The sequence below is a fragment of the Zingiber officinale genome, chromosome 1A (assembly GCF_018446385.1).
Source record: "Zingiber officinale cultivar Zhangliang chromosome 1A, Zo_v1.1, whole genome shotgun sequence".
NCBI lineage: Eukaryota > Viridiplantae > Streptophyta > Magnoliopsida > Zingiberales > Zingiberaceae > Zingiber > Zingiber officinale.
In genome coordinates, this window is record NC_055987.1 from 11647188 (window position 1) to 11672376 (window position 25189).

Here is a 25189-nt window from a genome sequence, read left to right on the forward strand (position 1 = left end):
TTCCTAGGTCTAGGAACTAAATCTCATACTTGGCTCCTTTCAAATTGACCTAATTCGTCTTGCATAGCTATGATCCAATCAGGATCGTGCAATGCTTCATCAACTAGTCTTGGTTCAATCTCTAAGATTAAGGCAACCTCATTGGACTCATTTCTAAAGAATGATCTAGTCCTAACCCCTTGTTGGATGTCTCCCATAATCTGGTCTTGGGGATGACTAGAGGCTAACCTAGACTGCCTTGGTGTTGGCGGTGCCTCATGAGTGGTCTCACTCGGCACAGGCGAGGACTCAGTATCAGGCAATGGGTCTGCCTGAGTTCTTTGTTGCCCTTGCTCATCATCATCAGAGTCAATTTCGACTCTTTCCATGTTTGGATCATTCAAACCTAGCCTTCTAAGTTCGAATTGAATTTCTTCTACATTCCTTGATTGATTATCAGGGATTTCTTCGAAAGCAACATCCGAGGACTCTTCAATCAATTTAGTCCTCTCATTGTAGACTCGATAGGCTTTGCTGGTAAGAGAGTACCCGATCAGTATCCCTTGATCAGCCTTAGCCGTGAACTTCCCAAGATGATCCTTGGTGTTCAAGATAAACACCTTACAACCAAACACCCTAAGATGTTTAATTGTAGGCGGTTTCCCAAACCAAAGTTCATGGGGAGTCTTTCCTAAAAACCTATGATTAAAACTCGATTTTGCACATAGCAAGCTGTATTCACAGCTTCAGCCAATAAGTAGCTCGGTAGTGAGTACTCATTGAGCATGGTTCGTGCAGCCTCTTGTAGGACTCGGTTCTTTCTCTCCACAACCCCATTTTGCTGTGGGGTCCTTGGAGTAGAGAACTCATGTCTATATCTCTTTTCTTGACAAAACTCTAAAAACCTATGATTTTGAAATTTCCCACCATGATCACTTCTAATGGTTTTAATTGTTGTCGATTTTTTATTTTCAGTTCTTCTACAAAAAGAAATAAAAATATCTATAGTTTGGTCCTTATGTTTCAAGAAGAAAGTCCATGTGTATCTAGTAAAATCATCAACGATTACCAAGCAATATCTACTTCCATTCAATGATATTACACTACTGCAATCAAATAGGTCCATGTGCAATAAATCTAAAGCAGTAGATGTACTTACAGTGCTTTTACCTTTATGAACAACTTTTGTTTGCTTACCCTTTTGACATGCATCACATAGTTTGGTCTTGTGGTACTTGATGCTGGGTAAGTCTCGCACTAATCCTTGGTTGGCCAACTTCCGGATGTTCTTCATGTTTACATGTGCCAACCTTCTATGCCATAGCCAAGACTCTTCTTCTTTCGACATGAAACACTTAATCAAAGCATTAGTAGCATTTTTAAACGATACTTGATAAATATTATCAACCCTTGTGCCTACTAGTACCGTGTCAAGTGTGTCAATGTGTTTAACCAAACATTGACTTGAATGAAATTCAATTGTGTAACCCGTATCACACAATTGACTGACACTTAGGAGATTAAAAGTCATCCCCTTGACTAGAAGGACATTCTTGATATAGAGACATTTGGATATATGAATGTCTCCAACTCCTACAACCTTAAGGCTACCATTATTACCAAAAGACACATTACCTCTACTTTTGTTTTGAATGGTTGTAAACAGTGATTTGTCCCCGGTCATGTGCTTGGAGCATCCACTATCAACAAACCAAGTTGATAGATGCTCCCCCTCGACCAATGCCTACAAGACACGGAAGATAGAGGTTTTAGGTACCCAAATCTTGGGACCTAATGCTTCTACAACGAAAGACCTAGGAACCCATGCCTAGGTCATACCTTTCCTAGTTTCATGAGCCCTAGAAACATGTGATCTACTATTTTGAGTTCTAGACATTAGAGAAATGAAACTCGACTCCTTGGGTTGATACCCTAGCCCGGCCTTGTTGTAGACTGCCCTTTGGGCATTTAGAATCATGTCTAGAGTCTTAGAGCTAGTTGAGAACTTCTCAAGCATTTTCTTGAGTTTCTCAACCTCACCCTTTAAAGCCTTGTTCTCATCCTCAAGGACTTCTAGATGTAGGTCATCGACCTCATCTTCCCTAAGGGTCCTTAAGGTTTTTACTTCTTCTTTTAACAATTTATTTTATGTTTTTGACTTTTTAAGCAATGTAGATAAGTGAGTGATAGTCTTATAACACTTTTCTATATGAGAAGAGGTTACCTCTTCATCATCCGACGATGATGAAGCCGCGGTTGAAGCGTCGCTCGAATCTCCCTCACTTCCGGAGTCCGAAACCTCCCTTGCCATGAGTGCTAATTGTCGTGTGCTCTTTTCCATCTTCTCTTCTTCTTCCGATGAGCTTGATGAGGACTCATCCCAAGTGGCCTTGAGAGCCTTCTTCTTCTTGACTCTTTCCTCCTTCTTTTTGGCTCGTTCCTCCTTCCTCTTTAATTTCGGGCACTCGCTCCGAATGTGTCCTTTCTTGCTACACTCATAACATATAACATTAGATTTATCAAAATTTTGATCATTAGTTTTACCTTTTCCTTTGTATCTTCGGCTTCTTCTCATAATCCTTCTTACGAAGTTCGCCATCTCACTTGATGATGATCCACTTTCATCATCGGATTCGGAGGAAGAGGTGGATGAGGAAATCTCCTTTTCCTTCTTCTTTTCCTTCTTCCATCCTTGCTCTTTGGTCCTGCAAATAAAGCAATACCCTTCTCTTTTTGACCTTTGTTAGCAAGCTCATGAAGTTCCATCTCACAGAAAAATTCATCTAGTTTAACAATGGAAAGATCCTTGGATACCTTGTAGGCATCTACCATAGATGACCACAAGGCATTCCTAGGAAAAGATTTAAGAGCGTACCTCACTAGATCGCGATTCTCCACTCGTTCGTCCACAGAGTGTAGACCGTTGATGATCTCCTTGAATCTCCCATGAAGTTCACTTACCGTTTCATTGTCCTTCATGGTTAGATTTTGGAGCTGATTCAAGAATAGGTCCCTCTTGGCAATCCGAGAATCTCGAGTTCCCTCTTGGAGCTCGATGAGTTTGTTCCATAGGTCTCTTGCACTCGAGAACGGACCTACCTTGACGAGTTGGTCCTTGGCGATTCCACATTGCAAGGTGACCATAGCCTTGGCATCGGCTTGTGCTTTGCGGAGTTGTTCGGTAGACCACCTTGACGAATCGAGTTCCTTACCTTCTTCATCCTTTGGTGGTGTGAAACCTTCCTTGACTGAGAACCACATGGCAATGTCGGTCTTGAGGTAATACTCCATGCGACCCTTCCAATATTGAAAATCTGCTCCTTCGAAGTAGGGTGGTCGATTTGTGCTAAAGCCTTCCTTCATAGCCATCCTTGTTTGCTCTTTTGGGTGTTAATCCGAATCAAAGAGCCCCTTGCTCTGATATCACTTGTTGGGATCTTAGATGGCTAGAGGGGGGGGGGGGTGAATAGTCTCTTTGAAAACTTAAACACAATCTTTCTTAAAGAAAAACTTGTTAGCACAGCGGAAGTAGAAAACTAAAATGAAGGAAGAAAAACACACACAGCAGACACAAGGATATACGAGGTTCGGGGATAACTTGCCCCTACTCCTCGGCGTGTCCGTAAGGAGGACGACTCCTTGATCTTTCGGTAGATCACACCCCGGACAAAATCCGGCTAAAGATGTCTCCTTCTCGGTGGAGCAACCTCTCAACAGAGTTTCAGTTGATTATAGAATTAAGCACAAGACTTACAGTGGCTGAGAAGAATAATCAGATGAGCTTACAGCCACGCGGAGAAAAAAACAGAGCAGAGAGCGCACAACAACCTTCTTAGCAAGGAGCTCACAGCTTCACCAACTTGCTTTCTCAAAGGATTGATCGAAAAGAAAACAGAGAATCCAGTTCTTGTTTCTGAACCTCTCTTCTTCCTTCTTATGTCTCTCTGCTTTACTGGCTCGAATCACCACCGCCTGCAGAATCGCTGCTGCCAACAAGGCGTAGCCAATCATCTCTCCTCCTCATCTGGTTCTCTGAACCCATGCCAATGGAAATCACTGGCGTCTCTGGATACGAACCAATAAGTAGAGGTCAAACTGAGCGCAGCCCAATCGCAATCAGATTCGCCAGTGAACGTTGATGCCTCAAATGCATCTGTTGCAGCAAATCACAGTGAAAAGAGCGCTTGTCTTCTTCTCTTAATGAAGCTTAATTTGAATTCAACCATGAGAGTGTGACCTGCAACCTGCAAGCTAAAAAGACTCACAGCAGATGGTTAAAAACAGATGGGTGAAAACAAATACGGCAATCAGAAAAAGTGCATGCAAAACAAACAATACCGTGGGTGTGCGACCGATCCACGCCTGATCATCGCGATCGGTGCGGCGGGCGATCGATCAGAACTAATCTGATCGGTCCCGGACCGATCAGATGTCGCTCTTTCCAAATGCGCGCGGCTTCGATCGGCGGACCGATCAGCACTAATCTGATCGGTCCCAGACCGATCGGATGTCGCTCTTCTCAGCGCTTACGGCCTCCGATCGGTCTCGGGCCGATCGGTAAAATCCTGATGAACTCGATCGATTTCGATCGGTGCACCGATCGAATTGCTCGAGAGCCATCGATCGATTCTGATCGGTCGTCGGACCGATCGGTGTCCAGTTTCACCGGATCGTGCCGACCGATCCGACTTCGATGCGGGTTGAGCCCTCTCGACCTAGTCCGGAGAAACGAGCTCCCTAGCCCTCTCCGACTTCATCTGGTCCTAGAGAACGAGCTACCGAGCCCTCTCTGACTTCGCATGCCAAGCTTCCTTCTTGGACTTTTCAACACCAGATGTCCGATCACCCTTGATCCATCTGGATTTTCCCTTGCCTGGCTTCACTCACCAGGACTTGCACCTAGCTTCACTCACTAGGGTTTTCACCTGGCTTCACTCACCAGGATTTCCAATCTGCCTGGCTTCACTCACCAGGACTTTCCAACTGCCTAACATCCCAGTTAGGACTTTCTCAATCAGGTCAACCAAGTCAACCTAGATTAGTAATTAATCTGAGTTAAATATCTGATACAAACTTAAATCAGTGTCAACAGCAAAACAACATCCAGGTCAGACTGTATCAACACAAACATCAATTTAATCTAATATATTAAGAATTATAAATTTTTTTACTCAAATTAGATTTTTTTAACATATTCGTATTAAAAAAATCATTGCTCTTAGAGTAATTTGATATTTGAGGGCGTGAATAATAAGAAGAACTAGATAAACATATAAGAACTGATTTCATTTCATTCCGAATTTTTTAAATCTATCAGCTGATTTCTAAATGAAATGAAATAAGTTCCTATGTGTTCGTCTAGTTCTTTTAATTAAATATACACCCTTAAACATTAATTTACCCACCATATTGAGAGCAATAATTTTTTAATATGAATAGGTAATTTATTCAACTTTTATAATTATAGCAATCGACTAGAATATTGACATGGACATAAATGAAATTAGATATATGATTTAATGATTTTAAAACTATGGTACATCATCATTTAAGTATTTGAGAAACTTTCCTAAGTAAAATAGTTTTTAAAATAGTCAAAATCTTGTCTAAAATTTTGGGTATTTTAAAATGCTCTAACATTTTCTTAATACCAAAATATCCTTTTAAAAAATTATCACCAAAACACTCATATTCATTAACCAATATGTAACTTAGATAAAAATGTAAAACTTAAAATATGTATTAAAAGTTTTTGATAAAGATATTTTGTTAGTTATGAAATATTAAAATCATATTTTAAATTATTATGCAATCCGCATTCATCAATGCCTTTACAATTAATGAAAAAGTAAGATGATAATTTTAATTTATATAATGTAATCTAGTTCTCTTAATTATATTCAAATCTTTAAATATTAATCCCATTATATTGAAAATAATAATTTTTTAACATGAATAGATAATTTATTCGACTGCTATAATTTATAGAATTAGACTATAATAGTAACATGGACAAAAAAGAAATTGGATATATGATTTAATAATTTAAAAATTATGATACATAATTTAAGTATTTAAAGTAAAATGCTATTTAAAATAGTCCAAATCTTGCCTAAAATTTTGGGTATTTTTAAATGCTCTAACATTTTCTTAATACCAAGATATCCTTTAAAAAAAATTATCACCAAAACACTCGTATTCATTAACCAATAAATAACTTAGATAAGAATGTAAAACTTAAAATATGTATTAAAAGCTTTCGATAAAGATATTTTGTTAATTATGAAATGTTAAAATCATATTTTAAATTTTAAATTATTATTCCATCTGCATGATGCCCTTGCAATTAATGAAACAATAAAATGATAATTTTAATTTATATAATGTAACTATTATAGTTCTTTTAATTATATTCATATTCTTAAATATCAATTTAGCAATAATTTTTTAACATAAATAGATAATTTATTTTATTATTATAATTGTAGCAGTTGACTAGAATACTAACATGGATAAAAATAAAATTGGATATATGATTTAGTGATTTTAAAACTATGATACGTAATTTAATTTAAGTATTTCATAAACTTGCCTAAGTAAAGTAAAATGCTATTTAAAATAGTTAAAATATTGCCTAAAATTTTGGGTATTTTTAAATGCTCTAACATTTTCTTAATACCAAAATATCCTTAAAAAAAAATTATCACCAAAACACTCGTATTCATTAACCAATAAATAACTTAGATAAGAATGTAAAACTTAAAATATGTTTTAAAAGCTTTCGATAAAGATATTTTGTTAATTATGAAATGTTAAAATCATATTTTAAATTTTAAATTATTATGCCATCTGGATTCATCCCTTCAATTAATGAAACAATAAGATGACAATTTTAATTTATATAATGTAACTATTATAATTCTTTTAATTATATTCATACTCTTAAATATCAATTTAATTTAATTTAAGTATTTCATAAACTTTCCTAAATAAAGTAAAATGCTATTTAAAATAGTCAAAAATTGCCTAAAACTTTGGGTATTTTTAAATGCTCTAACATTTTCTTAATACCAAAATATCCTTTAAAAAAAATTTTCACCAAAACACTCGTATTGATTAACCAATAAGTAACTTAGATAACAATGAAAAAGTTAAAATATGTATTAAAAGCTTTCTATAAAGATATTTTTTTAATTATGAAATGTTAAAATCATATTTTAAAATTTAAATTATTATACAATTCGCATTCATTTATGCCCTTACAATTAATGAAAGAATAAGATGACAATTTTAATTTATACAACGCCACATTTTTATCACGCTTTTAGTTTTATTCATAAAGTACTAATGTTGTTTAATTGAGGGTAAAATGGCATGAATGTCAAAATTTCTAAAACATCAGGGCATTCTAGAAAATTAAATCAAAATTGTGTTTAAAAAATTCATTAAACACTAGAAAATTTTACTCAAAATTTAAGAGTAAAATATATATTTAAAAAAAATATTTTTCTCATTTATAGCATAAATGGAAAGGAGAAAATTGTTCTTTTACTTTTTAATTTTAACATGATAACTAATAATAAATAACAAGTGGATAGCCTTTAAATGGAAATGGGATAAACATACTACATCTATGATTATCTTATCCATTTATATTATTATTAAACAGTTTGTGTAATTTAAGACTAAATAAAATGATGATTGATATTTAATTAAATACTGATATATAATATTATGACGTATATTATTAAATATTTGATAATAAAATGGGATGGTTCTAGAAGCACAAGACTCCGGAATGGGTCAACGCCATTGATATTTGGGGAAAAATGGAGAAGCAGCATGGTATTTGTATATCATTTTACGTAATTAATTAAATAATTATTAATAATTTTCAACTTTTGTGGCAGGACTACGACCGGCGGTTGCAACTAGATTTTATTTTTATTATTATTATTATTGTTATTATTATTATTTCGAATTTAATTCGATGGCTAATTAAATTCCGAGATCGAATCGGTCTGGAGTTGGAAATAAATCCGGATCCGATGGAGCCGCAGGATATATGTTGTGGTTCCAACTCGGAAACCCTCCCCTGCCTCTCTAGTCTCTACGGTTTTGCTCCGATGGAAATCCCGGCAAGATAATGCGAGGGGAAAAGGCCGCCTCTCTCGTCGACTGCTGCTTTGTTTGATCTCGGGTGATTGCTGATTTCAATCGGTAAAGCGCTGTTTTTCTTTGCCTGATCTGTGTTTGCTGTAGTGCCGGGTGAATTTTTGATTGTGCGAGAATGGGACTTTTTGATAATCGCGGCCCGGGGAATTTGTAAGTTTCTTGGATGCGAGATGTGGAAAAACCTGCTTTTTGTGCGGAATCGAGTTGCTCTTGGAAAACCCTTTCTTAGTCAACTGGAGTCGTCGAGGCCAAGGGAATGGAGCGCTTCGTCGTCGATATAAGCTCCGATGAGGAGGAGGATTATGGTCGGGGGAGGACCGATCGCCGCTCTTTCGACTGGGTAGACGAGCTGCTTGATCGCGCGGTGGGGCGGCGGGTGGAGGAATCTGACGATGTTGTCGTAGTGGACGAGTTCTCGCTCCCCGCTGCAAAGAAACGACGGCTGAACCCAGAGCCTTTGGGTCTGAGTAAGCGGGACGATGAGGATGATGATGAGTGCTTGGTGCTGGAAGCGGACCCGGACAAGCCTGCTGTAGCTGCTGAAGATAAGAATTTAGGTGGAGATGAAGAAGATGATGATCTGCTTGTCGTAGCGGAGAAGGGGCAGGTAAGGATCACTCCGGTTTCTTTTCCTTTTCCCTATTTTTCCTTACGATGCGTTTAAATCTGTTCAAATATTGGCTTCATGCTCGTTATGCTTGCATGACTCCTAGCATAGATCAGTAGTAGCATCATTCTTGAAAGCTTCCTCATTGAACATTCTAAAGCATTCTGTTTCTGTTCATTGAAGTTTTAAATCTTTGATACTGTTGAACATGAGAAATATATATTTCTTTAAAAATTGATAATCTTGCATGTCATTTTGTCAATATCTCATAGCCAGGAGATTAAACAATGCTAATCCAATATGAAGTTACCAGGTTTACTACACCAGCAGTATTCACATTAGAAACTTGCTTCCTAGTGCTTATTTCATGAACTTGGTGTAACTCGATGCCTAAGCTTTACTCTCTTGGAAATAATTTTCCTCGATGATTAAATAGAATATGTTTTAAGTCAGGAACATGGTGTAGTGTATATGTTATGGAGTTTTTGTAAGGCTAGGTGCTTACCTAAAGCAACTCTAGGTTCCTTCATCATCCAAGCTTCTCAAATTGCAAGTGGATTTAAGAGGATGTCCTGAAGTGAGCCAATCATATTCCAAGTGTGACTTAAAATCCAGAATTCTTGGATTAGTCTGAATTGTGCAAGTTAATAAATGGACTTCAACTTGTAATAGGAAGTGTAGGAACACTTAAGCAAAGAGTTGAACTATTATATATGGTGATTGCAAGAAGGATTCAGAGAGATCTGCACAAATTAATCTTAGTTCTTAGTAAACAAGTTGAGAAACAAAATAATTAGATGGAATAGTACCTGTTTTTTTTTTTTAAATTAAGACAATAATTTGTATTAAACAATTAATTTAGTTGGCATTTCATTTCCATAGTTGTTAAAGTTTTTGTGTTAGTTACTACTTATGCTGCTATGAAGTTTTCGGAAACCATGGTCTTGCTCTTGTGAAGGATAGTGTGTACAGTCATACAATCTCATATATTAAAGCATAAAGAAATGACGTTTATGCATTGGGCAATCTGTTTGTTATCTGCAATGGATATACATTGCCCAATATGAAATGATAATAATGTAAAGATTTCTTTTTGTTTTACATTCTTGATTAAAGTTTTTCATGCAAAACATATTTTGTACTTTTAGATGGACGCTCTTGTTCATTATCTTGGTTGATTCCAAGTGCAGTCTCCTTGGTACGGTCTAGTGGCTAGCGCATGAGGTGCTACTAACTTAAGGTCTGGAGTTCAAATCTCGGCATAGTCGAGGTAAATATCTCCTTAATGCGCTAGTCACTATTCCAAGGGTTAGTAGCCACCTGTGATTTACCTTCTCCGTGTTGACCTGGGACGGGTTGGCGAGGGCATTGGGGCGAGCGTAGTTGTCTTCTGCCAACTTGGTTGATTCTAAGTGCAAGAACCTTTGCAGTTTTAATTGCATATCCTGTTTCTCACTGTTAATTGAATGTCATAAATATGATGTTTGGCCACTTGTTCATTTTGGCATCTATAGATAAGCTTACATGAAGCTGACAGTGAAGGATTCTTGTGACTAATTTGTTTTATTAGTATTTTTTCCTGAGTCATGATGAACGACTAAATTACTTGTCTTCAATCATTCAATCTAGCAGGGCAGGTGACATTTTGCATAGTTAAACAGACTTTGGATTATCCAAAATCGACATTCTTTTTTGCAGCTAATATTACAAATACATTGTTGCTTCTCCTTGCCCTAGAGCTGCATATCTTTTTGTTGGTGAAAAGAGCTGCATATCTTATGAAGCATGGAGTAGGGATTTCATTTTTTTTTTCAAAAAAAAAAAAACTCATATCTATCATTTATAGGTGGCTTGCCGTGATTACCCACACTCACGAGATCAGTGTGCTACATACCCTTTTGCCTCATCATCACACAGAGAGTATTGTCATTTGGTGAGTCTTACCTTTATGCTCAAATTTGATATTTATTTTCCTAAAACATTAAAATCTCAGGTCAATATGTCAAAGATACCTAACACACTAGAAAATTTAAGATTTTTCTCTTGGTACTTTCGTATGCATCAATGGGCTGATATTTTGTTACCTAATGCAGTGCCATTGTTATGTCTGTGATTCTCCAGCCCCTTGCAGTTATTGGGGCAATGGTAATTTTGACAGAGATCATTGCCATGCTAGTGATAAAGAAGAAAGATGGAAATCTTTGAGGAAGTACTTCAAACAGAAGAACACAACCACTGCACATCCACTGAACTCAACAAATGATTCATTTAATATCCCAACGTACAGAAATGCAGTACCACTAAGTCATTCCAATATGGTTCCTTTAAGATCAAGTTCACTCCAGCAATGCTCAACCATCTCAAACTCAGATCTAACTGACATTGTAAACCAATGTCAACCTTATATTGCATCTTCTCGTAACCTGCAACTCGGCCAACAGCTAACGAGGTCCTCACTTAATCCTAGGCTGCAACATGTGCAGAATGAGGTCCATCTTCCTGCATTAAATTCTCAACGTATGCATTCTCATGCGAGATCAAGAAGCTTAGGGTCTATGCAATCTGGATCTGCTGTCATTGCTAGCCATTCCCTGAACAATATTTCCCATCATAATCGAGCTCAAAGAGCTGTGCAACAGAAGTCTACTTATACAACAGTGTCATCTCAGATTCCTTATTGCAATCAAGGGCAATTGAGATCTGAGGATGTCTTGGTAGTATCGCCTGTTATACCAGATCAGATGCAAACAACTTTATATTCTGAGAGTACGGTAGCCCAAGTTGAAAGTTCTACATTACCTTTGATAACAGCAACAGATATTATGGAGAAGAGTTGGGAAGATCTGCTGGCTAGTTTGCAATCTGAACTCGAAGATCCTACCCTTTCTGACTTTGGCATCAACAATAACCATCAGTCTCTATTAGTTCCTTCTCCACCACTGCATTGTGATAATTTACTTTATGGAACTGATGCAACTATAGCTACTAGCTCTGCTCCTGTCATTAATCGTAGTCCCATCAGATATGAGCCGAGTTTGTCAAATGACAGAATGGATCAAATTCTAGGGCATGATCAGGGTAAAGATCCTGATTTAAAAACAGCGCAGACACCCAATGTATCTCAGGTGACTAGCTTTGATAGTTTGATAGCTTCCATGGAGAATGAAATATGGTCTTAGTTATTGTAGATTAACAAGCTTGTCGGAATAGACGGTCAGTAGTTCTCACAAACATTGAATGTTTGATTAGGTCTTATCTCGATGCCTTTTTTAGAATTGCAAGTTGTGCTACATCCAGATCATGTCCTGTCTTACGAGTTAGATAAACATATAGCTTGCATAGATCAAGGAGGGTGGTTTTGCGTTGCTTTCAGGTAGCGTGGAAATCTCAACTGATAGATTTTCCACTTGCGGGCATCTATTATCAAATGTCTATTGCTTAATACAATCAGCAACACTATTCGTATAAATCTTGATGTGAAAGATAGAATTTGTGCATAATCTGTTGGAATGTCTTGCTGCTAAGACACTATTCATAAGGACGGTTAAACAATAAGTGAACAATATAGACGTCAAATAGTTGAGATTTACTACTTATTATCATTACAGTAATTAAAATTGTCCATATGAATGAAATTCTCTAGAAGACTATTAAATCTAATTTGTCGACAAAGTTTATTCATTCAATGTTTGTATTATTAAAGTTCCTTAATGCTTAAGAAGACGGCCATGTGCATTCAACTTCTTTATGCCCCGTTTGTTCGATGACATTGAACAAAGATATAGGCCATTTTCATTTTCCTTATTTATTTTTGTATATAGCTGGCAGTAAGAAATTGACTGCTACAATTCAATAACAATACTATTTTTCTTTGTAAGATTTTGACTAATTTAGATGGAACGCCATCTCCAAGGCACTGTGTGTTTTTATGATTACAAAGTCAACTGGTGGAAATTTATTATCCATTATTTGGGGTGCGGGGATGGTCATTTTAGGCCTCTGTTTTACTGAGTTAGTGCGGGAAACCACAATCAGCTTCTTTTACACTTAATTTTTAGATTCTAGAGACTTCTAGGGTGATCTTGGCACGCTCAAGTTAGACCATTTTTCTCTTAAAATCTCAAAAAGACTTCATGTTATTCCCTCCGGCAGACTTTTCTCTACCACTATACTTAAAATAAAATTTAAACAATTACATGGTAAAAATATTATTATTTAAAAATAAATCTAATTTTGAATGCAAGCTAACCTATTATAATAAAAGATGATAATCTTCACGATACATCACGGAAGATTTTATCCAATATAATGACTCTCTTATACGAGAAATCAGATGATCAACTAGTCGAGAGAATATATTCTAACCTGTATTATCATCAGTTGGGTACTCATTTGTCCATCTATTTTTAACACATTTATATGTACTATAAACGTAGCTCAACTTTTTGAAATACAAACTCTTGGTTAGGGGTGAGTATTCGGTTAATTCGATCTATAAATTAATCGAATTAACCGAAAACTGATTTAATGTTGGTTAATCGAACCAAATCAAAATTTTACTAAAATCGAATTAATTAAATCAGTTATTTCGATTATTACTAAATTAATTAAATTTATTTAAAATAATAAAAAAATTTATATAAAATTAATATTAAATTAACCAAATTAATCGAATTCTCACCCTAGAGTCTTTACCTTACTCTTGGGACACGTTAAAGTAGATTCTTACATAAAGTGTCATTTAAAGAATATTTTTTCTTTTTTCTTTTTCCTTTTTTGAAAAATTAATCATGTTTTTCATGATACAACCTTCTAAATTGTTTTGTTCTCCGTCAACATTCTCGTCTCAAAAATATCATCTCATTTTCTCAACTTTCTCTGTTTTTTTTGTCACATAATCTAAAATCTCATGCACAACTCCATGTACTTGTAAATTCAAATAATTAATAATCTTAAATTCTATATTCCACTCATGTTCTTGCAAATTTAAACATGGCATTAATATTTTCTGTATCATTTTTTTATATATATTTTACATATGATTTTAAGCATGTTGAATTTATCATTACTACATTTATAATAGTTTCACACAAATAAGAATTGAGAAGGATAAGATAAATTGCTAAAGACAACTGTAAGGTTTTGTCACTGTCTGAATACTTTTCAAATGTCAAAATCACCCTTAACAAATTTCTGGATTTAAGATTGTTTTACATTGACCAAGACCATCGAAAAAATCGCTAACGACGAACACTAGCTCAGACTAAAGAAAGTAGAACACAAGCTGTTGGCGACATGAATTGAGTGGTCCACTTACGTAGCGGTAGTGGATTTTGTCTCTCTAAATGAGATTGAGCAAAGTCAAAATGAATCGAGTGGGAACATGCAGCGAAGATTGCGAAGTAGACCACTATTCAAATGACAATGAGGGGGTGAGTGAGTGAGTCAGTCACACACATAATACTCATCCAAATTCCTTGCATGAAACATGGCGCATGGTGAAATTTTCACTTTTTCCACTCGTCCAAATTTATTTTTGTTAATATATATATATATATATATATATATAAAAGGACTTGAACAATTAGATCTTACTTATATCCTGTGGGCTAGAGATAAAAGGGTTAGAATATAAAACCTTATGATTTTGGTAGTTTTGAAAAAACAAGAGAGATTTTTTTATATATATAATTTTGTCATTGGGCACCCTGTTGAGTCAGCAGGAATGTGTAAGTTTGGACGATATTAATATTTTGTAGAGACCAAATGAAAGTGTTCCAACAAAATTTCAAAAATTAATTGATCATAATTTTGGTGTTTTTTTTAAGCTGGCCTCCAATTATTCAAATCGATTAATTTTAAAAATAATTAATTTAATTCTATAAAAAAAAATCACTGGTCATATATGATAAATTCACTCGTAACAATCCAATATCCCAATTTTATCATCCCATTAGAGAAAAATATCATGCAAAACTGTATTTAGGAATAGAAATAACAATTTCATCCAAATTAGTCGAAGAATTCGAGAAGGATATGAAGGAACTATCAATATCCGATATAATTATTCGAATATCTAATTAAATAATATATATATTTGAAAAAACAATCTAAAAAATTATTAACTATTCTTTTTATTGATATTAGAAATATATTAGATGGTAATAATTAGATGGAAAAAAGAAAAATTATTAGGATAAAAGATATTTGATCTTTTAATTGATATGGTTATGAGAATTAATATATTATATCATATGAAGACAGAAGATATAAAATTTATTTAAATTTGATATATTTTTTTTTCTAATTATGAATCGAATTATGGATGTTTAGACGACATGGTGTCCTCTCGTTGTACCATAACCCAAGATTGTATTTTGATTTTTTTTTTAATATTAGGTATCCAAATTATATCAATTAATTAACTGGTTTTTAAACAGTTCATCGATCTAGCATAAGTCAACCACTCGTTAAAAAAAAAAAAAATCATCTCTTAATTTATCAATACTAACCCTCCACTCATATATGCCTCCAAAATTAAGAAGGTTCGGTCGTTAGGGTATAATTTTGGTGTTCGCATGAGAAACGATTTAAAAAAGGCACATGTTTAAATTTAATGGAGGTCAAATTCCCAAAAGTCAAAACCACTCTCAGCGGGTTCCTTTTATATATTTTATTTCTTCTCCTCCCTCCGTTTCCCTCCTCAACACGTCCGCTGGGATAATTTCTCCTCCTTTTCTCCTTCGAGGTCAAAATTTGTCTGCAATGGCAGCTGCCACCGAAGGAGACTCCAACTCATCCTCTCTTACCCGCTCCTATCGCTGACCCGGCCCACACCGCCGCCGTCGGCGCCGCCTCCACCCCCATTGCTTCCGCGCCTCCCCTACCAACCCTAGTATAAGACTATGCTACGCGAAAAAGTCGACGAATACTTAAGAGTATTTTGGAATCTTCTTCCGAGATCGGATCCTGCTCTGGGAGGTACAAAAGGCGGGATTTTCTTTTCTTCTGCGTGGTGGATCTGAAAGGAATTGTCGAGGGAGGAGAGTGAGGAAGAGGAGAAGGGGGGCAGGATGGGAAGCGCGTGGAGAAACGCGAAGAGGACGCTGGGTTTGAACCTCTGCGTTCACGTCCCCAGGCCAATGGGCGACGAGGAGGGCGACATGGTTCGCCGCGGTGCGTCCGCCGAGGGGCGGAGGGCCTCCGTCGCCGCGGCGACTGCGTCATCTTCGCCGCGGTCGTCGATGAACGCGTCGCAGATCATATCGCGGACGACGTCGACGCCTACGCCATCCTCCGACGGCCTTCGAATACCTAAATCCGGCAGCAGATCGTCCAAGGTACGATTTCTCGACTCCTTTCTTTGTCTCTCTACTGTAGATTTTTTTTCGGTGCGAGGATAAAATTGTTCTGTTTTTTTCCCATTCAATGGCGAATCATATTTTGCCCTTTACCGTCCTCTCAGAAAGGTCTAGTGATGAATTATTGTCATCGATTTAGGATTCAAAGTTCGACTTAAATATTTCTTTTATGTGTTAATTATTATTTTAAAAATTAATAGTCGTTCATTATTTATCTCGTTCAAAAATTATATTATTAACATATTTTATCCTTTACCCAATTCCTATACGAATTTGCTCGCCGTCTTTCTTTTTATTTTTAAATTCTTTACAAGGCACTTTCAAACATTGACTACGAAGGTGGAATACTCTTTTGGCGTTTGCTTTTATCGATCTTTCTTTTCTTTTTAATTGAGGACCAATTTAGTTTGCCCAATCAAAAAGGGAAACCCTACCGTCTCTGTTTTCTCTTTATTGATGTGCTGGTGCTTTCACAAGCCTCGAAAGGACTAGTCTTTTGTTTTTGGTTGCTTCCTGTGCCTTATAATTTTTTGCATATATTTTCTAAGAGAATGAAACCGTCTTGCTCAAGTAACTAATTTATCTTAGTTGAAGTAATCATCTACCATTTTAATAGAGGAATACTAAAAAATAAAAAAATAAATAACAATATCGAACATATTATTAAACAAACAAAAAAACTCTTTCTAACATTAACTAACAAGATGATTATATAAATCCAAAATCCTAAGTTTCAGATAAACAATAGAAATTCTAACAAAAATGGAAAATTCTTAACAAACTTATCATCCTAAAATCTCTAAATATTAAAATATAAAAGAGAAAATAACTTAAAAAAAGATAAAATCTTTTGATCATCTTACATTAGTCGCTCCAGGTTGAAAAAGAATTCATCCTCGAATTTAGAATAGTATTAGGTGGTAACCGAGGAGGAAGATTTTCTAACACTAAATTAGTAAAATCTACTTAGCATCCGCTGCACTTCTATTGATAAGTTAGAGTCAATTGAAAGTATGATGTTTCTATCAGTGGTTTTTTTGCAACCATCAAGATTATGCATCCTGAGAGTGCTTCCATGTGCCTTAACCAATATATTGACCAGGGCATCAAAGACATTAACGCAACCACTTAAATTGACCTCCATAATACGAGACCAAATCCTCTAGTCCAAAAAAAAAATGGATCAAAGGATGGACCACTTGTAATTGCGGTCACGATCTGATCGCAATTGGTTGCGATCCCTCCCTAAGTTTATTGTCCCCCTAAGTTATTGTGTGGGTTGGGGCGGATGGCTAGAGGCCATCGGCGGTGGACAAGTGGCCAGGTTGCCTGGAGGGGCGGTCTCCGGCCACCTGTCCCGACCCAAACTACAACCTAGGGGGGCGGTGAACCCAGAGAGAAATTGCAATCAATTACAGTCGGATCACGACTAGGATCCAACTTTAATAACAAGTGATCCATCTCCTGATCCACTTTTTTAATGAACTAGGAGATCTGACCTCCCACAATACCTATTTCAGAGCTCTGGATCAGTGGAATAAGCGAAGCATCTATGACTGCAGCTTGACAACTAAAGTCGACTTTCTATAACCTGACATATTTTCCCAACCGCTTGTAAGCTAGCAATCATGACACCAGGATAGTTTTCAATGGTCAAGGACTCAAGTGACTTACATGATGGCAGTTGGGCTGGAGCAAAATCTATATCTTTAATACCTAAGCCTCTCGTTAGAGATAGTGACTTCAACTCTGGGTTGCGTGTAAGAGCACCAATGACACCCATAAGAGTTAACTACTGGCATTCCTCAATGGACAGTTCTAAATAGCTAGAATATGGCTGCTAGCATGAACTTTTTTATAATTTTTAGGATCATTATTAAGGTTGTCCAAGTAATATCATATTTTATGAATCAATTATATCCTTTTCCACCTATTTTGATATTTAATTTTTTAAAATTATCTCTCTCTATATATTAATGATTAATTGCATTTCCAAGATGGCATGATTAAACCCTTTATTAATATATAATCTAAAGATAGTCTGGCTACAAATCAATCATCAAATTATCTGTATGGTTTTCTTGAAGGATCAGATCAGTTTGATTCTTAACTCCAAATGAGTTCTTGTTTCAGTTCGATCATCACCAAAACTATGAATTATTTTTTTTTAACAATTTTCCCCTTTTTTGGTGTTGTCAAAATTTAAGCAAGAAGATTTTTATAAACTGAACTGAATAAATATTGAACTGGCATAAAGCATAACATTCAATTAATACATAATTGGCTATCTTCTATATGGATGAAACGATGAGTGGCTTGGTCCTCTTCCTCCAGATTGAGTTGGTCCTCTTCCTCCAGATTGACTTGGAGGAGGAGATGGTCTTCTTGAGCTGCTTTCCCCCTTTTTGACATTACCAGGAGGGTTCTTTAAGAAATCCATGATTTCTGTCAATTGCTTTCCAAACGTGGCATGTATGTCATCTATTTGTTGGAAAGATCAGCTTGAACTTGTCGTTAGCCTCTAACTGTCTCTTCATGTTCACTTACAAAGACCTATGTCTTGGCATTAAAATTAACATTTCAGGATTGAGATCATGGTTGTGGTTTATGCATATTTTTGAAACCACCCAACACCCATTTACTTGCTTGATTGCGTTAATTCTAGATGGGCAATCTATTCTCTTTGAAGAAATTTCAAACCATCATTTTCTACCCCTATCACAAATAATCACTGCATACTTATCTTCTCCACTAACCTTGTGAGTTGCTCTCTTTGCAAAGCTAAAGCCTTTGAGTCAGGCATGTTCTTGATAAACTAAGAACATACTATCAATACTATCAAATATCATATCTGGTAAAGATCCAACATCAACATTTAAATTATTCGAGAATCCTTCCACAATCTGAGTACTGTCGACTTCGTCTGAGTTGTATTGGTGTTCATGTTCTGAAATTTCCTTGAACAAACTTTTGTCATCAGAATCAAAAATTTCTATCAAAGAATCTCTATTTCTGAAGTTTTCGGTCTCCATAATTTTTAATAGAGAAAAAGAAAAATAGAATTGGTGTTATGATTTTCAACTATCTAAACTAGTTAAAGTCACCATCAAAAAAAGAGTAGGATAATTAATAGCTAATTATTAATTTTTTATGGGCAAATGCTATTAACAATTCCCAATAAATTTTCCAGCTTGTTTCAAGTTCTGCAAGAAAGTAAAAGGCGGAAATAACCAGTAATTTAATTTAGGGCTAATTAGTAATTTGTTATGTGTAAATATCATTAATAATACCTAATTAATTTTTTAGCTGCCAGATTCTAACCATTTAGATTCACCGTTCCTCAATATGCAAATTCTCAAGTGCCCTTGTTTTTTCAGTAAAAGAAGCTAAACCAACATTAGATTGGTCACATGATTTGCGGACAAAGATCTGCTTCAGAAAAGGTGAACCTTTTGCTATAACTTGCAAGCCTATGTGAGTTTGTTGCAATGGTTAACGGTGATCGATCTTAACTTCTGTAACCCACAAGTATTGCCCATAACCCAAAATCCCTTCTTCTCGCATTCTTGAAGTTAGTTAGAGACAAATCTGTTAAATTCTTCTCATATTGTCCAATCATGCTGACATCAGCCGAGCAGCTAGAGCCTCCGTGAACTCCTTTGTATTCGTAGGTTGAAAATCACATGTTTAGATTCTTCCTCATCTTTAAGAAACTTCTTCTCCGCACTGTCCTCCAATATGACATGCATTGCATCCTCAACTAATCCACCATCCGGAGTCTCCTCTTTCTCATCATTTTGAATAGAATTCAAACCTAGAAGATGTTTTCTGCCAATGGTGCCTCTATCGAGGGAATTCTCAGTGTTTGAAGCCTGCAACACGCCGTCGCCAGCTTTATCGATAACTTCATCCACTTCTTCATCATCATAAACTAGATCATTAGTCACCTCGGTCTCATCTTCCACGTCTTCTTCAACAACAAATTATTGTCATGTAGTGACTGTTGCATAGAACGTGGATCTTGAAGGTAAGTTGGCCAACGGTTTTTATCACCCCTAATCATCGACTTTCGATTTTGTGACTTTTCACTAACTATGGCACGTTGAAAACCTGCATTCTGTCTTAAAGTACGAAGTCGCTGAGATAGAGATTGAGTGTATCAAACGAGAAGAAAGTGACTTTTCATCTTTTTCTTCATAATCTCTCAATCGATGATCTTGACTTTGCCCTGTCTATCTTGTGAGCGTCGCAACTGCTCCCACCACACCAATGCTCGGCCCTTGAATTTGATGGCAACCATATTTATTTTCACACGATCGAGTAGTTCCTCATAATCAAAAATCCTCTCCACTTCGTTAAACCAATCAACAAATTCCTCAGTCCGTAGCTCACCAGAAAACTCAAGAAGATCAACTAGAAACCCAATATCTCCATATTGTTCCTCTCAACCACGACTTTCACAATTGCGATAGGAGTTTTCAAAAGTGGAATTCGAATTAAGATAAGGGAATTTATGACCTTTAAGATCTTGCGCAGCTAGACATTGGGATAATTTTGCGACTTGTCTCTGTAAATCTTCAAGTATCTCATCTTGGGTACTACAATTATGGTGCAAGGTTTCGTTAGTTGGAACCTGCGTCATGACCATGACAACCACCCATGGGATCCAAAAAACTTTGATACAAACTGGCGTCGGGCGAGATAATGATTATCTTGCGGGCTATTGAATTCATTGATTCGTACATGAATACCGAAAGCAATTTTCTACAACTTGTTAATTCCGCATAGGAATATCAGGAAATAGTAAAATAAACAACACAAAATATTATTAAACAAAAAAAACTTCTTTCTAACATCAACTAACAAGACACTTATATAGACCTAAAATCATAAGATACAAAGAAAGAAAAGAAATTCTAACCGAAATGAAAAATTCTTAACAGACTTACAATCTTAAAAGCTCTAAACGGACTCAAAATCCAACAATATAAAAGAGGAAAATAACTCTAAAAAGTAAAAAATGATAAAATCTTCGGATCCTCTTGCATCATAAGTTTATTTCTTTTGGATGGAAGTAAAAGTTTGTAAGTTAATTTGCTTGAGATGTTCTCACAGTTAGCCTTTAGAAATTGGCTAAGCCATCTACGGAAGGAAAAAAAAAGTCTGTTCTTTTCTAAACACCTGTGCTTTAACAGAAAAAATCTTTAGAAACCTTCAACTTGATTCAAACTCAAGAATTTCCACAAATCTGAAATTCAACTCATCCCAAGCTGAATCTGACATGTACTTTTGAATTCTTTACAAAAATACCAAACCAACCTGATCTAAACTCAAGAAATCCTGTGAAATCTGAAATTCAATTTGACCTAACCTGAAGCTGACATGTTTGAATTTTTATCAAAATATTAGGCCAATATTTGGATTCATTTTACTTGACCTGACACATGACCAAATTCAGGAGGCTATTATGATTTTGAAGGCACAATATGCTAGCCTGGAGTATGCATCTTTTGAATGACTAACATTATGCTCCATTAGTTTTTAATTAGTAATTATTTAGTCAGTTACACCCCCGCTTAAAAGTGAAACTATAATTCGAAGTTCGACAATTATCACTGTGTTTTGTCTACTATTTCAGATAGTTACATGGATCAGATCTTATCATCTCACACAACTCCATGAAGCTTTATATAAGATTGTATCATTGTCAATGTTTAATTCAATTAAATCTTTTAATATTATTATAGACTATTTGGTCCCCTCTTTTCTACAATCTACCTAATATTTACAGCCGATCACCAGCAAGTCGTGAATGACCCAAAGCCTACAAAAGATTCGCTCTACTCTCTCCCTAGCGGTCGAGCCATCTAAAGAAGTTAACTATTCTTGTAGTCAACCCTCTCCTTATCAGTCGAGCCTATCCGGGATCACCTTCTAAATCAATTCAAGTCTTCCAATTATAGAGCTATATAATCAAATGAGTTCATACAATCTTGTTTTCAAAATTTAGGGTTCAACTTGAGTCTTGAGTCTCTTGACCAGCCCTAAATTTAGATGGAACATTGGAACACCAGTGAGTGATTGGTGGCTAAATTATAACCAAAAAGTATGTATCTATTAAAATCTAGTAGTAGATAGTTGGGTAGCATCCAAGTAATTAACTTACATTCTATTTTTCTTGGAGACATGCAGTTATCTGAATCTGCTCTATCTTCAACGAATACCATGTGGCTTGTCATTCTTTAGATCTTGTTTGATTGGTTTGTTGGCATTGTTTAATTGAGATCCCTTCCTTTGCCATACAACCTTTAACTCTATAAACTATTAGAAATTAAATTTAATTATATTGCAAATTAATAACATAAGATCGGGCAAACATAGCCTTTTTTTCTGAATATTGCAAATTAATAACATCCGTCTTTGAATCTTGACATTCAAATCATTCTTCATACACAACCTTTTTTTAATGCCCACTTCTTCAACCTTTTTTTTGACAATGTAACGTTTTTACTTCAGAGAACATGTGCTATTTGTCTTGGATCCATGAAAACTGGGCGTGGTCATGCGCTCTTCACAGCTGAGTGCTCCCACATGTTTCACTTTCATTGCATTACCTCAAACGTCAACCATGGAAACCTTGTATGCCCTCTTTGCAAAGCCACTTGGAAGGAAATTCCATTTCAAGGTCCATTATCTTCTGACCACCCTCGTGGAAGAACCAGAGTAAACCCAGTCAACTGGCCTCAAGATAATCATATGACCATTGTGCGGCAGTTTCCTCGTGTAGATTCTACAAATAGGCAGCGCCAGCGGTTTCCTTCCTTCTTTCGTGGTTCTGAACCGGACGTCTTTAATGATGATGAGCCTCTAAATTTGCAATCTGAAGCCACTGAAGATTCCCGCCAAGGTTACCTTAACACAGTGGAAATAAAGACATATCCCGAGTTTTCTACGATTCCACAGTCAGCTTCTTTAGTGGATTTTTCTGTCCTGGTCCATTTAAAGGCTCCTCGTTCAACCTCACAAGCGATTTCATATCAGAATCTTGTATCAAGTTCTACAATGCCACAACATTCTCGTGTCCCTGTTGACCTGGTCACGGTGCTAGATGTCAGTGGAAGCATGGCGGGCACAAAGTTGGCGCTTCTCAAGCGTGCCATGTGTTTCTTGATTCAAAACCTTGGGCCTTCTGATCGTCTCTCCGTTGTTGCCTTCGCATCAACTGCTCACAGACTCTTCCATTTGCGTCGAATGTCCGACTCCGGCCGGCAACAAGCTTTGCAGGCTGTCAATTCTCTGGTGGCCATTGGTGGGACAAACATCGCAGATGGGCTCAGGAAGGGGGCCAAAGTGATCGAGGAGCGGAAAGCAAAGAATCCAGTGTGCAGCATTATACTTCTTTCCGATGGTCAGGACACTTACACTTTTTCCTCAAATGCTGGAGCAACTTTTGGTGGAGCTCATGAGCGCTCACAATTGAACTACAATTCACTTGTGCCATCCTCTATTCTTAATGGAACGGCAATACCAGTGCATACCTTTGGTTTTGGGAATGACCATGATTCTACCGCCATGCATGCCATTGCAGAAACCTCTGGCGGGACATTTTCCTTTATAGAATCAGAAATAGTAATTCAGGATGCTTTTGCTCAATGCATTGGTGGGATTCTGAGTGTGGTACTGCAAGAGATGCGCTTGGGGATCGAGTGCGTGCATCCTGGAGTTCATCTAGCTCCCATCAAATCAGGAAGCTATAGGAACCAGTTGTTCGATAACGCTCGTGCCGGATTTATTTATGTGGGCGACCTCTATGCTGATGAAGAGAGGGACTTTCTAGTTTCTATAAATGTCCCATCTGCCGGAGAGGATACTGTATTGCTTAAGATAACCTGTAGCTACACAGACCCACTTTCGAAAGGCATTGTTCATCTGGAGGCTCTAGAAGTGAGGGTTCAGAGACCCAAAGTTGTCCTGTCTCAGACTCCCTCAATCGAGGTTGACCGCGAGAAGAATCGGATCCAGGCTGCAGAAGCAATGTCAAATGCCAGGGCTGCTGCCGAGCGAGGTGCCCTGTCTACTGCAGTTTCAATACTCGAAGAACGTCGAAGAATACTGTCTGAGTCACCGGCAGCGAAGTTGAAGGAACCACTGTGCATGTCACTGGATGCCGAACTGAGGGAGATGCAAGAGAGGATGGCAAGCCGGCAGAGGTACGAGGCCTCGGGCCGTGCCTATGTGCTCTCGGGGCTGAGCTCGCATTCATGGCAAAGAGCAACTGCACGCGGTGACTCCACCAATACTACCAGTCTTGTCCATTCATATCAGACACCGTCGATGGTCGACATGTTGCATCGTTCGCAAACAATGAGCCCTCCATCTCGGCGTCGTGTGCCGCCCGTCAAGGCTACAAGGTCCTTCGCTTCTTAGTGATGGCCAAGCTGATCGAGGAGGTACCATTTGCTGGAGGTAAAAAGAAGCTAAAAATTGTTTTATAGGAGGTGCTGCTGAATTCATTAGTAGATTGGATAAGGGATATTAATTCTGCCTCTGGTGGTTGGATACAATGGAGAGTTGGGTAAAGTACTAGATTAATTCCTTTTTTTCTTCTCTTTTTTCAGCATTGATTTGGGTAATGTACATAAAGGAGAAAGGTATCCTTTATGAGGATGATGGATGGTTTGATTGTATTATGCCCCCCAGGAGAATTCGAATGTGGTTATATTTGAGGGATTTGTATGATGTTTACTATGAAATCTGCGAATGCTTCAAATCTTCTACTTGGATGATGATTCATGTGATTATAAATTCTTAATTGATAAGGTGATTATTTTGTGAGACCTTATAGAAGATCCTAAGGTGGGAGATTAACATGGAAATTCCATGCGTGTGGTATCATTTGAAATTTTTGCTCAAGTTCGTCTTAAACGATTCTTAAAACCTTTACTTATTTAATTTAGTGGCTGCAATTCATAAATTTATTTTCACGTATTATTTTTTTCAAAAAAGAACTATCACAGTCATTTATAAAACGGCAAACTACATGTTCTAAAATTACATACTAAAATTT

General features: G+C 36.7%; 2 protein-coding genes across 2 annotated transcripts; both read left to right on the plus strand.

The window, feature by feature from the left end:
• The first annotated feature begins 8046 nt into the window (after positions 1 to 8046).
• LOC122018989 lies at positions 8047 to 12247 on the plus strand. Its single transcript, XM_042576499.1, has 3 exons — positions 8047 to 8761; positions 10608 to 10694; positions 10855 to 12247. Exons 1-3 carry the CDS (start codon positions 8411 to 8413, stop codon positions 11938 to 11940), a joined length of 1524 nt encoding a protein of 507 aa, XP_042432433.1. The 5' UTR covers positions 8047 to 8410; the 3' UTR covers positions 11941 to 12247.
• A 3213-nt stretch (positions 12248 to 15460) lies between these two features.
• Positions 15461 to 24829, plus strand: LOC122018981 (E3 ubiquitin-protein ligase WAV3-like). Its single transcript, XM_042576487.1, has 2 exons — positions 15461 to 16101; positions 22639 to 24829. Exons 1-2 carry the CDS (start codon positions 15835 to 15837, stop codon positions 24547 to 24549), a joined length of 2178 nt encoding a protein of 725 aa, XP_042432421.1. The 5' UTR covers positions 15461 to 15834; the 3' UTR covers positions 24550 to 24829.
• Positions 24830 to 25189: the final 360 nt, after the last annotated feature.